Below are 15377 nucleotides of genomic sequence, written 5' to 3'. Positions count from 1 at the left end.
GTCAAATATTAGTTGGAACTCAGAGGATGCCACAGAAGAAGGTGAGGAAGGAGTGTGGGAGCAAGGAGGGGTCAGGGACAGTATGAGAACATGACCCCAGAATCAACTAAGCAGGGCTCAGGAGGGCTTGCAGAGACTGAAGTGACAGTCACAGAGCCTGCACAGGTCTGCAGCAGGTCCTCTGTATACACGTTATGGTGGCTGGCTTGGTGTTTTGAGGGAACTTCTGACAGTGGGAGTAGGGGTGCCTTGGAGTATTTGCCTGTCCTTAGTACCCTTTCCTCCTCCTGGGTTGCTTAGCTCAGCTTTGACGTCAGGGTTTGTGTCTGGTCTTACTGTATCGCGTGCAGTGTTCAGTGGATGTTCCTGAGAGGCCTGCTCTGTTTTTTGGGAGGAGTCAGGGCTGGGAGAGTGGATCTGGGGAAAGAGAAAAGGTTGGGAGGAGAGGAGGGAAGGGAAACTATAGTCAGATATGTTGTATGAGATAAGTATGAATAAAACTTTTTAAAAATTCATGCATCTTGGTATTTTTGCCTACATAATGATATATGAACCATGCACATGCAGTGCCTGTGGAGGCTAAAAGAGGGTGTCGAATCCCCTGGAATTGGAGTTCTAGACAGTTGTGAGCTGCTCTGTGGGTGCTGGGAACCAAACCCAGGTCTTCTTGCCAGAGCAGTGAAAGCTCTTAAGATCTGAGCCATCTTCCCAGCCCTAGCACCTTCAATTAAACTTCTTTATTAAGTTCTTAAAATTTAGGAAGTAGGGCTGGAATATTTGTAAGATTACATCCTGAAGACCCACCAGGAAAACCATAGGGGGTGAAACAAAATTAAGTCAGGGTGTGAAGAAGGGGCCAGAACTCACCCTCAGTCCGGGATGGATGCCTGCAGGGGCCCCTATGGTAGCGAAAGGGGCTTGCTTTAAAGGACAAAAGACTTCAGGGGAAGGTGGGAGGGACTGGAGAAGACAAGGGTTCTTTCTCTTTCCTCCCTCCCCAGTTTGGATAGAGCTATGAGGTGAACTGAACGACACCTCTCAAAGTAGAGAGCGATTTAGTCCCCAAGCACATTGCAAGTCTGCTATGGCTGTGCAGTGAGCTAGCAAAGATGTCATAATATACAGTAGATAAAAATGTCATCCAAAATAGCCTTAAACGCATCAGTACAGGAGACAACTTCCTGAACAAAAGGCCAACAGCTCAGGCTCTAAGATCAACAACTGATAAATAGGAGCTCATGAAACTGAAAAGCTTTTGGCAAAGGACACCATCAATAGGACAAAATGGCAGCCTACGGATTGGGAAAAGATCTTCACCAACCCTACATCTGACGGAGGGCTAATACCCAAAATATATAAAGAACTCGAGATATTAGACACCAACAAACAAAGTAGAAATGGGGCACAGAGCTAAACAGAATTCTCAACAGGAGAATCTTGAATGGGAGAGAGGCACTTAAAGAAATGTTAAACGTCCTTAGTCATCAGGGAAATGTAAATCAAAGTGACCCCAAGATTCCGTCTTCTACCCATTAGTATGGCTAAGATCAAAAGCTCAAGGGACAGCACATGCTGGCGAGGATGTGGAGCAGGGGACACTCTTCCATTACTGGTGGGAATGCAAACTTGTACAACTACTCTGGAAAGCAATTTGGGTGGTTTCTCAGGAAACCAGGAATAGTTCTACCTCAAGACCCAGCTATACCACTCCTGGGCATGTACCCAAAAGATGTAAGGGTGGGACCTGGAGGACAGGAGGGAGGGGGTGTGATCAGGATATAAAGTGAATAAAAAATAATAAATTATTGAAAAATTGTCATCCAAAAAATAAGATAAAAAATCTTGAAAACCTACTCCCACTCATCCCTGTTCTAACGTTAAGCTATACCTTGTGCTGTTAACTCCTAACTGAACTGAATCTTCACTCCAAAACAAAAACAGCAATTTGAGGTTTATGGCACATACTTGAGGTTAAACTATATAAGTGGGGCCTTGGTCATGGGGTCTCCCCAGAGCAATGGAACAGAAACTTAACTAATACAATGTTGCACTGATGAGAACACAGGCAGAAAGACACCATACCCGGCCAAAGCAGCCAGCCAGATGCACAACAGCTGGAGGGAAAGAATATACCTCTGTGTGTGTGTGTGTGTGTGTGTGTGTGTGTGTGTATGTGTGTGTATGTGTGTGTGTGTGAGTGTGAGGTGTGAGTGTGTGTGTGTGTGTGTGTGAGTGTGTATGTGTGTGTATGTGTGTGTGTGTGTGTGTGTGTGTGTGTGTTGTGTGAGTGTGTGTGTGTGTGTGTGTGTGTGAGTGTGTGTGTGTGTGTGTGTGTGTGTTTGTGTGTGAGTGTGTGTGTGTGTTTGAGTGTGTGTGTGTGTGTGTGTGTGTGTGTGTGTGTGTGTGTGTGTGTGTGTGAGTGTGAGTGTGTGTGTGTGTGTGTGTGAGTGTGTGTGTGTGTGTGTGTGTGTGTGTGTGTGTGTGTGTGTGAGTGTGTGTGTGTGTGGGTGTGTGTGTGTCATGTGTTTGTGTGTGAGTGTGTATGTGTGTGTAAGTGTGTGAGTGTGAGGTGTGAGTGTGAGTGTGTGTTTGTGTGTGAGTGTGTGAGTGTGTGTGAGTATGTGTTTGTGTGAGTGTGTGTATGTGTGTATGTTTGAGTGAGTGTGTGTGTGTGTGTGTGTGTGAGTGTGTGTGTGAGAGCCTGCACGCACGTGTGTGTATGAATAAGATAAAGAGATGTCTGAAGCAAAGCTGAGTGACAGAACGCATTTTCCTGGGTAGATGTCTATACAAGGAGCAGAGTGGGCATCAGAAGTCCCGGAAAGAGCTGAACCTTCTGGAAGACTGATTACGGATGAGAACTACAACGACTGCAGAAAAAATTGAATGGCCAAAGCCAAGTTGTCCGGAGCAATCTTTAGCCAGCAGAAGGTTTGGTTGTTCCCAGGATGTTTGTTCACAGACCAGACTCCACGAGCCAGGGCGTGAGCATGCACACGTGTGTGTACACACAGACACATAATAAATGAAAGCAAGTGTGAGTATCCAAAGGCACATCATGCATCGCTAGGGAATGTCAGCACACTCTTCTCTCCTGCAGCTTTCGTGGGAGCTGACCCCTCAGGTTCAAGATGACAGTTATTTAAAGATTAAGGATCTGATTACATGTGTTATAATCATTGAACAATACACTAAATTATCATATACCCCCAAATATGCACACTTATTCTTCTTGCTTTTTCTTCTGCCTTTCCCCTTCCTTCCTTCCTTCCTTCCTCTTTTCTTTCTTTCTTTCTTTCTTTCTTTCTTTCTTTCTTTCTTTCTTTCTTTCTTTCTTCTTGAGCAAAGGTCATTCTATGAAGTCCTGGTTATCTGAAACTCAGTGTGGAGACCAGGCCGGTCTGGAACCTACAGTAACCTGCCTTCCTCTGCTCTTCGAGTTCTGGGATTAAAGGCTAGTGCCGCCACACCCGGCTAAGACACTTTTATGAAGAAATGAAATAAAAAGCTGAGCTTGTATGAGTGCAAAATAAGAACTGCTTACTTTAGGAATTCTGCTGACTCTGTATGAGTTTATACGCTCCTGTGCTTGCATCTACGATGGGATTACATGACAGAAACTCTTGCTTTTTTGGATAAAATGTCCTTCAGACCATGTGCCAGTCCCAGGACTGCATACTGTCTAGGCTTTCCCCTTTGTGTTTCTAGACAGCTTCCATCACACACACATGCACACACATGTGCACGCACACACATACACACACATACACATACGCACATGCACACACATTCTCTCCCCTCCCCCCCACATCCACATGTGCACAAGTTCTCTCTCTCTCTCTCTCTCTCTCTCTCTCTCTCACACACACACACACACACACACACACACACACACACACAGCACCGTCATTCAAGTCTAACCTTCTGGGTCATGCTCTGCTTCTGGGACCTCGGAGGACTCAGACCCCCCAGGTATAGATGACTCTCTGGCGAGTTCACCCATTTCTTGTGCCTCGGTCTCTTCATGGATCTCAGGCTCTTCCACATCCACCTCCTCCTCAGCTTCGTTATCGGGCTCTTCAACAACTACAAAGAGTGACAGGAAGTCAGTCAGTGCCGGTTAAAGTCAACAAGTGATTGTTGGAGAGTGTGAAGGACAGAGCGGAAAATAGACAAGAAAAATAAGATTGGTGCTCCTGCAGCGTGTGGTTTAAGGGTGAGAATAGACAATTGACTGCTGCATTGTATCTGTTACTATGGGGTGGTAAAGGACAGTCCTTCTACCAGAGTGCTATTGGAGAACCAGAGGAGGGATTCCCTTGAAAGAAGAAATGTTTATAGCGGTCCCAGATGCTCCAGCAGAAAGAGGCAAGCGATAGCCCACTGTTTGTTCAATAATGAAATGGCTAGGTCCATACCATCCACTGTGGTAGCCACTAACTGTGGCTGCTCAGCCCTTGAAGCTAGTCTACACCGAGATCTGTGCAAGTATAATGTAGACAATGAATTTCAAAGTTTTAGTTTGAAGAGCGTAATGTAAAATACGTAAACACTAGAAACTAAAAGTTACTAATGTAGCTTACGCACTCTGTTGGGCGGTACCAGACTAACTCCCCATATAGATGGATGGTTAGCATAGAGGTAATAACAGGCCTATTATAGCTCATTGCAGTGATAATACAGCACATTCACTTATGTGTTAGCTGTACATAGGAAGTATAATTGTACACGTTACATGGGAGTTCTTCAGAGGGAGATGGCAGGGTGTGAGCGAACCCATTGCCCAGGCTCTCTCACACATGTATGAGATGGACACGGTTGTTTCTGAGTTCCCATTGCATTTCTTTCCCCACTGCCTTTCTTCCCAGCCTCGTGTTCTGAGGCTGATGCTATGGCTCCTGGAGTTGATCTAAACCGAGGTTTGAGACCGGACGGTGGGTGTGCTTGTGCTGTGTCTGTGTTCGTTTTATGGGAAAGCGCGCGTGCATGAGGCAGCTTCCATAGACTCTCACTGCAGCGTGTGAGGAAGTGATGCGATCTATGAGGGAACCTGAATGTTTTTCAATAATGTGTCACTTATTAAAAATGATCATGTGCATCAGAATGGTGGTGGCTCATGCCTTTAGTCCCAGCACTTGAGAGGTAGGGGCAGAGGCAGGTGGATCTCTGAGTTCAAGGCCAGCCCTGGTCTGCAGAGTGAGTTCCAGGACAGCTAGGGCCACACAGAGAAACCCTGTCTCAAAAAGAAAAACTCAAAACAATAACCAAAGATCATAGGCATCCAATTTACGTATACTCGTTTATGTTATATTTATCCATATTAGGTACATTATAAAATATTTGTAACATTATATAAGTATAATGTTACAAAGTTTTTAAAATTTTTATTGGTGATTTTGTTTATTTATGTTATAAAATTATAAAGAGTTCACACTGTCTTTTTCTATGACCTCTTTGGGACATCTGTGTCCCCCACAGGTTGGGAATGAGTCAAAGGCATTTTAGGAGCTTTGACTTATTTGTAATTTGACTATTGATCATGTGTTATGTTGGTTACCCACTGATTAATCATAAATCTCTCCAGACTATCACTTGTTACCCTGGCAGTTTCCAGGAATGGAGAAGCATTTAGCAGTTGCTCAGCTCAGTGGTTCTGGCTTACTGTCTCCTGATTTGGGCAGCGGTTGACCAGGGCTGCAGTATCTGAACACTGAAAAATGCATTATCGATGGCAAGTCAAGGGACAGCTAACACCACTGTGGCCCGTTGCTTCTGTGTGTAGGCAAAGGAGACACCAGGCTTAGTTAAAGGTAGTACGTAGACCCCAGTTTGAGAACCTTCATCTTAGAGAGAAAATTCTTTCATAAAGTGGTGGAAGTTTAAGTAGGAAGACAACGGGTATTGCAGGAGTTTGCCTGTGTCCCGGGTCTTGCAGGATCCTTCCGGTAGAAGCAGTTACCTCAGCCATGTGCAAAGCATCTGCAGTGCAGCCTTCTTCTTAGAGGGCACACAGGTGGGTCTTGTGCAAGGAGTTTCCCTTTTCTTTTCTTTCTTTAAAGATTTTATTTATTTGTTTTTATATAGGTACATTAGAGCTGTCTTCAGACACACCAGAAGAGAGCATCAGATCCCACTACAGATGGTTGTCAGATGGTTGTGAGCCACCATGTGGTTGCTGGGATTTGAACTCAGGACCTCTGGAAGAGCAGTCAATGCCCTTAACCACTGAGCCATCTCTCCAGCCCGAGTTTCCCTTTTCTGATTAGGAATCTTTGTCCTGTGGATCCATTATTCCAGTGGGCATCTAATTTAATGTGGAAATTAGAGCATTTTGGGGACAAAAAGGTGCCTTCAGGACACAGGCATACTCCTGCACCCCGGGGCAAACCGGGAGAAGTCTTTGTAACCCGCCAAGAAGCAGCAGTAAGGAGGTGAGACTGTGGTGAGCCTATGAGAGCTGTTGTTCAGTGCCTGCCTTTTGTTTTCTTAGCCTCAAGCTCCATCATCCTTTGTTTTTCTTCTTCCAGCCTCAGTTCCTCCTCTTTGACTTTTCTGAAATGAAAACAAACAAAATTCAGTTTCCAAAAAAAAAAAAAAAAAAAAAAAAAAAATCAGGCAAGTCTTCTTCCGAGAGGATTAAACGCTCACAGCGGCAGGCCTTGAAGACAGCCCCTGGCGCCAATCTCCCACGCTGCCTTTTAGTATGCAGTGTGCAGCTTTGTCCCAGTACCTTTGCTGAGAGGGTATGGAATGTTATAACTTAAACTATGGCTGTCGGTCAGGTGACCTGTTGCACTGAGTGAAAGAGTCCCCGAGGGGAGTTGAGAGGAAGGCAGAGGATCTGGAATGTTTCCCTCAGACTTCCTGATATCCACAGTAAAATGGTAAGTGAAAAAAAAAACAAAAAACAAAAAACAAAAAACCCAAGAGTATCCAACTATATATACAATACAATGTTAACGTTGTAGCAGTATATACGAGAACTGGAGCCTTAGCTCTGATGGCTGTTCCCAGTTTTAAAAGCACCCCGTTACATTCAGAGCACAGAACAAGCCTACGTACGATAAACCTGTAAAATGTGAATAATCAGTTCTTTCCTCCCGTGGTGGGGAGGTAGGGTTTTCTTTTAGTTACACCACATGGCACATTTTTATTTATGTGTTATTGTCTCAGTGTGGATTCCGCTTATTAAAAACCACAGATAGATGTGCTATGTGTTTACGTGTGCACATGCGTGTTTGTGCATGTACATGTACATGTGCATGTGTGTCTGGGTGGAATCTATGTGTGTTTGTTTTTTTCCAGTTGTCTAGTAAAGGATACTCGATGTGAGCTGTGGAGAAATTCGTGTACTGACTTTCTTTTGGAACTCAGTGGCACTTGGCTCAGTAATAGACAATCTTTCTGACATTACAGACATTTTATAAGCACAACCCATGAGCTGCTATGAAAGGCACCATGCCAGGAGGATGCCCAAGCACTGGTTCTCTGGAAAGCAGCGTGTGTGTGTGTGTGTGTGTGTGTGTGTGTGTGTGTGTGTGAGAGAGAGAGAGAGAGAGAGAGAGAGAGAGAGAGAGAGAAAGAGAGAGAGAGAGAGAGCGCAAAACTTGGCTTTGCAAAAGTAAAGGTTGTTTATTATTAAATGATGTTTACCTGTTTTAACTCTACATTTTTCTGAAGCCAGAAGCCATAGGCCTCTGGTGATTCATCCTCTATTGTTAAACAGCAGGGGATTAACTAAAAAGATTCCTTTGTTCTTTACCAGCGGTTGATTTAACTCCTTGTCAGCTAGAGAAAGTCTCCCTGGCAGAATGAAGCTCTTTTACACAGGCAATGTTCCTAGAAACACACTTATATTCACACATACATTCATACGCACATTCATATGCACATTATGTTCATGCATACATGTACTTTAGTCGGGTTCAGCCACCTGCCTCATCAATTTACATACTTAGACACACACACACACACTTATACTTACATATATCTATCTATTTATATCGGTCTACCTCTATCCGCCCATCCATCCATCCTCCATCCATCCATCCGTCCATCCACCCACCTACCCACCCATTCTCCATCCATCTGTCCATCTATCCATCTGTCTGTCTGTTCGTCCATCCACCTATGGTGGATGGAGCAAAAGCCTCTGTGAGCAAGTGACAGCATAGAAAGAACTCACTCATTGTGGATGAAAAATAAGTTCCAACCTTCACTGCTTAGTGTCCTGGCTGGTTTTGTGTGTCAACTTGACACAAGCTGGAGTCACAGAGAAAGGAGCCTCAGCTGAGGAAATGCCTCCATGAGACTCAGCTGTGAGGCATTTTCTCAATTAGTGATCAAGGTGGGAGGACCCAGCCCATTGTGGGTGGTGCTGTCCCTGGGCTGGTGGCCCTGGGTTCTATAAGAGAGCAAGCTGAGCAAGCCAGGGGGAGCAAGCCAGTAAGGAACATCCCTCCATGGCCTCTGCATCAGCTCCTGCTTCCTGACCTGCGTGAGTTCCAGTCCTGACTTCCTTTGGTGATGAACAGCAATGTGGAAGTGTGAGCTGAATAAACCCTTTCCTCTCCAACTTGCTTCTTGGTCACGATGTTTTGTGCAGGAATAGAAACCCTGAGTAAGACACTTAAAGAAAAAAAAAAAAAACTTCTACTTTTCTATAGGGTAAGAAAAAGTCCTGTCCTTGTCAGCCAGGGGAAACCTGTCGTTAAGGAAAGACCCCGTCTCATGGTAAGAAGAAGCCTGCTCTCCCTGCTCTGCCGGACTCTGCTGTGTTGTCCTCTGCGCTCTCTTTCCTCTATTATCCCTGTTCCTAGTTCTTGGACTTTTTCAGGATACGTGGTCACGTGGTATTCTAAGCATCGTTTTTCAAAAGTTCAGAAGTGCAACCGTAAATTCAAATAATAAACTAAGAAGTAACCACAGAGCTGTTTACATTTGCGTTTCCAGTAAGACTAGTTAGTTATCCAACTCAACATTCATCGCCTGTCGCTAGCTCCACTGGATAATTGAGAGTTTCAGACTTTAATTCCTGCGTCTAATCTACCACAGCCTGGCGTCTCATTAGTACTGAAGGCACGTTCAGACAAACCTGTCAGCGTTTTGTCTTCTGTCCTTGCACCTGCAGTAAGTCGTTGATTCCCTTTTACGACCTTTAGTTATCAGATGATGCTTTACGGCCTAAACGGAATGTACTCCTTGATCGTGAGTCTGTCTCTTGCCTGTGTCTGTCCTAGTGCGAATATCCTGTGACACGACGAAGGTCACGTGGCCCTACGTGCAGTTTCTCTTGTGGAGGGTTTCAAGCTCACTGGTGTAAGTTTAGGAATTTCATAGAATCACTTAGGAATTTAGGAATCATCTGGCTGCCTGCATAGCATCATCACAAGACAATACATCTTCACCGACCTGCCGAGAATCTGCCCAAGGGATTATCATATTAATTTAATAATAGCAGGAAAGGCACATCAGCTGCAGGAATTAATCATGAGATGACATTTCTCTGGGCCTTGCCTCCCAGAGAGCTCACCCGTCATAGTCCTTGCAAAAACCGGTGGGCCGCCATCAGGAAAGTCACCTGCTCTCCTCAGACTATCCTGGGGCTGGAGAAGAGGCTCAGTGTACAATGCTGGCCGTTCCTGCAAGGGACCTGAGTCTGGTTCCCAGCACCCCTGTGCCTCCAGCTCCAGGGGACCCAGTGCCCTCTGCTGCCCTCGGTGGGCACCCACACTGGAGTGACACACACGTACATGCAGAGAAAGGTAAAAATCTTCGAAGGCCTGCGATGTGCCGTCCTTTTCATGGTTCTCAACTCGGCTTACCGTATTTCCTCTTACCGTATTTCGTCCTCCTCTCTCTTTTTGACTTGCAATTCTTCTTTCAATCTTTCTAAAATCTTAGCATTGATCTCTGCCTTTTTGCTTAAATATAATCTAGTTAACACGATTTTTCCTGAAATACAGATAGAGAGAAAAGAAAATTATTTTCAAGTTGCCTAGCGTGTGGTCTGTGCTGCAGACGTACACGTCCCCCTTCAAGTCCTTATGCAAACAGCTCTGAATCTTCAGAATTTTAGGAGTCTGTCTTAAGTCCTTTTTCGAAAGTCATATGTTAATATGTAATAGATAATAAAAGTGTGAAAAGACATAGTGCCCCTGAAAGCTCTCATTTCAAATTTATTTATTTATTCATTTATTTATTTGTATGTGTGCACTCATGGGCATGTGGGCAGGCAGAGGACAACTTGGGAAAGTTGGTTCTCTCCTGTTGTATGGATAATGAGTGTTGAACTCGGGTTTTCCGGTTTGGCTGCACCAACCTTCGCTCCACCGTGTCTCTCATTTTTTTCTTGAGAGTTGAAGTGGTCGAATATTTAAATTTAGCACCGGCATCCCCACCCTCAGGATCATACGCAGGGCTCATTTACAAGGTACGGCTACTGACTGAGAAGGGATACTGAATTCCCAGCTCCAAAGAACAATTAGTGAGGTCTGCCAGAAAGTTCAGAGGCTTAGTGTGTTACACAGGTCAACATCTCAATGGGAGAAGCCTGTCTTCTCCTCTTTATGTCCTGGAGGCATAGCTGCAGTGGTAGTAGGACTGGTGTCTATACCTAAGGAGAGTTCTCCATTTTCTATTTTAACCCTACTGACTGTCAGCAATAAGCATTTTATTTTAAATTGAAATGATAAGTGTTTACCGACCGTTGCTTTCTGTATCTGATAGATTGACAACCAGATCAGGTAAAAGTGCTTTTTCTATCAAGGACATCCACAGTTCCCGAATTATGGGGAAGTTCTTCACAATCCATCCTCCGTACTTCGGGGCACCAGCGAACCTATTCGTGTTATCTTTCGTTACCTGTGGACACGCACATTGACAGCACCATGGTAAGTTGGCGGGTCACGGATTTATCATGTTAGCTTGTAGATCTCCAGCAAAACACCTTCTCAGTCTGACTTTGGGAAGAAAATAAGAGTGGCTTAACTTTAAGGTGCCTTTAACTTTAACTTTAACTTTAAATTTAAAAAGGAGAGGCTCAATTTTGAAGCAATTAAGAATCAAGTTTTTCTAGTCTTAAAAACAAGGAACAGTAGCCTTTCCTATACGTAACAGTGAGCTGTTACATCAATCCATAGCACCGAATGCATCTGGAGTCAGAAGGCCTGGTATGGGTCCTAATCTGCATCTCTAACATGGCTGCCTGTGTACGCCATGGTGTGTGGATTGTTGTTGAGGAGCGAGCTCCTGCTCTAGCTTGGAGTTCAGGTGCCTTCGTCCGTGTGTGTCTCTCTCTCTCCAGTGTGAGGGGGGAGAGTTTCTCAAGGCAGAAGGGAGGAAGCAACTCTGGCAGGCGTTTAAGGCGTTTAAGGGAGTTCTCTTCAGCTCCCCTTCTCTCACAGTTAGTTAGAGCTTCCAGGCCAATATGGAAGTCAGTGACAACAGGCACCTGCATGGACAGCGACCCTAGGGCTCTAACCAGGTCTCTGTGCTCTCAGGGAGCTGCAGAGCTCAAGAGGGAATGGTTAAGCGGGACCGTAAAACCCTTGGGCTGCTGCGGATTGGGAACCTTAGATTTTTTTTTTTTTAATCTTAAAAATAGTCTTTTGGAAAATGAAAAAAAAATGTTAAACTTTGAAAGATTTCACACAAGAGAAAATGGAAACAAAGGAGACGCTGTAAAGAACAGACATTTGCTAAGAAAAATATTAGTTGCTAAGTTTCAAAAATATAAAAACGAGGGGCTGGGGATTTAGCTCAGTGGTAGAGCGCTTACCTAGGAAGCGCAAGGCCCTGGGTTCGGTCCCCAGCTCCGAAAAAAAGAAAAAAAAATAAAAATGAAAACGTTATGATGTAAATTGGAGTACCTGTTCCTTTCAACTTTAAAAGTTTTTCACTTTCATTTTTTTTTTTAAATAGTTGAGTTATTTATTGTTCTTGTCTGTGAGTGTGGGCGGGTGGGGGTGCTGCGCTGTGTGTCTTGAAGTCGGAGGACAGCTTTCAGGAGTTGGTTCTCTCCTCCACCGAGGGCTCTGGGGATGGAGCTGCAGTCACCGGGCTTGCACGGTGAGTGTCTTTACCTGAGGAACCAGCCGCCTCATCAGCCCTGACTCCAACTTTTTAACATGTAATGGCTTCATCTTGTTTTGTCATATGAGTCTTACTTTGTTGAAATCTTTCCCACCCTAGTTAGTATTTATGTCACTTATAAATTCACTGTAACACGGATGACATTGCTTATGCATTAGACTGTATCAGTCCCGTGATAACATCCTTATATAAAGTATTGTGTGAGCGCTCTGCCTGCATGTACACCTGCAGGCCAGAAGAGGGCATCGGATCCCATTACAGATGGTTGAGAGCTGCCGTGTGGTTGTCGGGAATTGAACTCAGGACCTCTGGAGGAACGGCCAGTGCTCTCAAACGCTGAGCCATTCCGTCTCTCCAACCCCCTATATATTTTCTTAGGTTATATTTCCAGAAGATGCCACATTGCTTCCAAGAGCATCTCTTCCAATTTCCACTCTTTACGGCTGTCTTAGGGTGACTACTGCTGCGATGAAACGCCATAACCAAAAAGCTAGTTGGGGAGGAAAGGGTTTATTTTGGGTCACACTTCCATATTGCTGTCAATCTTTGCAGGAAGTCGGGACAGGAACTCAGACAGGGCAGGAACCTGGAGGCAGGAGCTGATGCAGAGGCCATGGAGGGTGCTGCTTAGTGACTTGCTCCTATGGCTTGTTCATTCTCCGTTCTTATAGAACCCAGGACAACTAGTCCAGGGACGGCACCACCCACAATGGGCTGGGCCCTCCCCCATCAATCACTAATTAAGGAACGCCCTACGGCCACGTCTTATGGAGGCGTTTCCTCAGGTGAGGGTCCCTCCCTTTGAATAACTCTAGTTTGTGTCAGGTTGGCATAAGACCGGCCAGCACACCGACACTACCAGAAAACGCTCCATCACCATGGCTTCACAAGGAATAGTGATTGCTTCAATAAAAACCTGGCCAATTATACAGGTGAGAAAGTATGTCTTGTTGCTATTCTATATTAAAATTCAAACTTACATTTCTTAAAGGTTTCCTGGTTTTTTTTTTTACTATGTTTATTTATGCGTGTTTCTGTATGGATGTGTGCATGTGAGTACAAGTGTCCACAGAGGCCAGAAGATGGAGTTATGTCCTGGAACTGGAGTTTGGCGGTTAAGAGCGGCCCAACATGGGTGCTTCTGCAAGAGCAGTAAGTGCTCCTAACCACTGAGCTATCTCTCCACCTCCCTAAATGTACATATTTTTAATTAACCATCTCTTCTTTGATGAAATATATATCTGGTTTGTGAAAGACAGTAGTTTCACTTTGTGGTCAAGGCTGGCCTGGAACTCACTATGTCGTAGACTTGGTTGTCTTGGAACTGAAGATGATTCTCCTGCCTCAGATTTTTTAAGAGGTGGAGTTACTTATTGGAAGGCATTGGTTATTAAACAGCCTCTCTATTGAGATTTGCTCTTGAGGGCATCTCCATTGTAGTTGTTCTGGGGTCCTTACTGCAGTACAGAGAGGCTGGATCAAGACGGCTTCCCTAATTCTGTGCTAGTGAATAGTCCACAGCTTGGCACTATTGGGAGGTGGTGCAAAGTTAAGGTTAGGGACCCAGCGGGAGGCCACTGGGAGCTTGTAGTTGAGGAGGACAGAGTCACCCACCCCCTTCCTCATACTGTTTGCTTCCTGGTTACGAGATGAGGATGCTTGGCCACGTGATGTACTTTCTCTTCTTAGGCTATTCAAGATAGACCTGATTGATTGATTGATTGATTGATTGATTGATTGATTCTACACTGAGGACCAAACCCAGGACCTTAGGTCAGCATTCTGCCATTAGGTTCCATCCCTAGCTTGTTAGAAAACATTTCTAAAGAGAACTGCAAAATCCTGGAGAGACTCTTCTTTGGGAAATCCTTAAAGAAATACACATTTACATCTATTACTATGTTATTATTTTTATGTATATGGGTGCTTTGCCTGCACGAAGGTCTGAGCACAACGTGTGGTGAGGTGACCACAGAGGTCAGAAGAGGGCATTGGATCCCATAGAACCGGAGTTACAGATATGTGTGAGCCAGCCTAGGGATGCTGGGAATCAAACTCAGGTTGACTGGAGGAGCAGCCAGTGCTCTTAACTTCAGAGCCAGCTCTGAGGTAATATAAATAATAATAGTAATTAATAGTAATAAATAAAACAACAACAATAATAATCCAAAAAGACAACCCAATGGGCAAATGGCTTCCCCAAATGGCTTCCTCAGATTGGGGTGCGCACTTCTATTCAGCACTCAGGAGGCGAGGTAGAAGGGTCTCTGTGGGTTTGAAGCCTGCTTGGACTACAGAGTGAGTTCTAGGGCAGCCAGAGTTATGTAGAAAGACCCTGTCTCAAAAACCAAACCAAACAGCAATGAAGAGTACACTCTATACAATACCCCAGATCTCTGTCTGCTTGTGAGAATGGTTTTCCTGTTGGAATGACAATGTGGTGAGAGTGGCCACAATCTAGGCAGCTGTGATCTAGACAGCTGTGATCTAGGCAGCCGTGATCTAGGCAGCTGTGATCTAGACAGCTGTGATCTAGGCAGCCGTGATCTAGGCAGCTACGATCTAGGCAGCTGTGATCTATGCAGCTGTGATCTAGGCAGCCGTGATCTAGGCAGCTGTGATCTAGGCAGCTGTGATCTAGGCAGCCGTGATCTAGGCAGCTGTGATCTAGGCAGCCGTCACCTTAGGCAGCCGTGATCTAGGCAGCTGTGATTTAGGCAGCCGTGATCTAGGCAGCTGTGATCTAGGCAGCCGTGATCTAGGCAGCTGTGATCTAGGCAGCCGTGATCTAGGCAGCCGTGATCTAGGCAGCCGTGATCTAGGCAGCTGTGATCTAGGCAGCCGTGATCTAGGCAGCTGTGATCTAGGCAGCCGTCACCTTAGGCAGCCGTGATCTAGGCAGCCGTGATCTAGGCAGCTGTCACCTAGGCAGCCGTGATCTAGGCAGCTGTGATCTAGGCAGCTGTGATCTAGGCAGCCGTGATCTAGGCAGCCCTCCGGTTCCACAGCTGAAGCTTATGGTTGCAGCTGCTAAGTGCAAACCCTGCACACACATTTCTGTCTCTGAACGTTGTTCTCATTCTCCTTGGAGATTTGCAATTACCAAAAACAGAGTAATTGAGAGCGTTTTCACCACGAGCAAGAGCTAGGCTTCTCGACTCTTGTCCTCACTTGGTGTTTGCTTCTCTGGCTGTTGGTCTCACTGACGAGGCCAAGATGACAGCTCTGCTCTGACTTTCGTGAGTGGATTCCTGCACCCTGTAGGTATGTATTTGCCACAGGGT

General features: G+C 45.2%; 1 protein-coding gene across 1 annotated transcript in view; it reads right to left on the bottom strand.

The window, feature by feature from the left end:
* Positions 1 to 15377, bottom strand: part of Ak9 (adenylate kinase 9) — a 110426-nt gene that overhangs the window by 57204 nt on the left and 37845 nt on the right. The window contains 4 exon segments of the mRNA XM_032888566.1: positions 3922 to 4086; positions 6476 to 6552; positions 9840 to 9954; positions 10707 to 10863. Coding sequence (XP_032744457.1) covers positions 3922 to 4086; positions 6476 to 6552; positions 9840 to 9954; positions 10707 to 10863 — 514 coding nt within the window.

This window comes from Rattus rattus, chromosome 18 (assembly GCF_011064425.1).
Source record: "Rattus rattus isolate New Zealand chromosome 18, Rrattus_CSIRO_v1, whole genome shotgun sequence".
NCBI lineage: Eukaryota > Metazoa > Chordata > Mammalia > Rodentia > Muridae > Rattus > Rattus rattus.
This window is presented reverse-complemented; position numbering and strand designations above follow the sequence as displayed.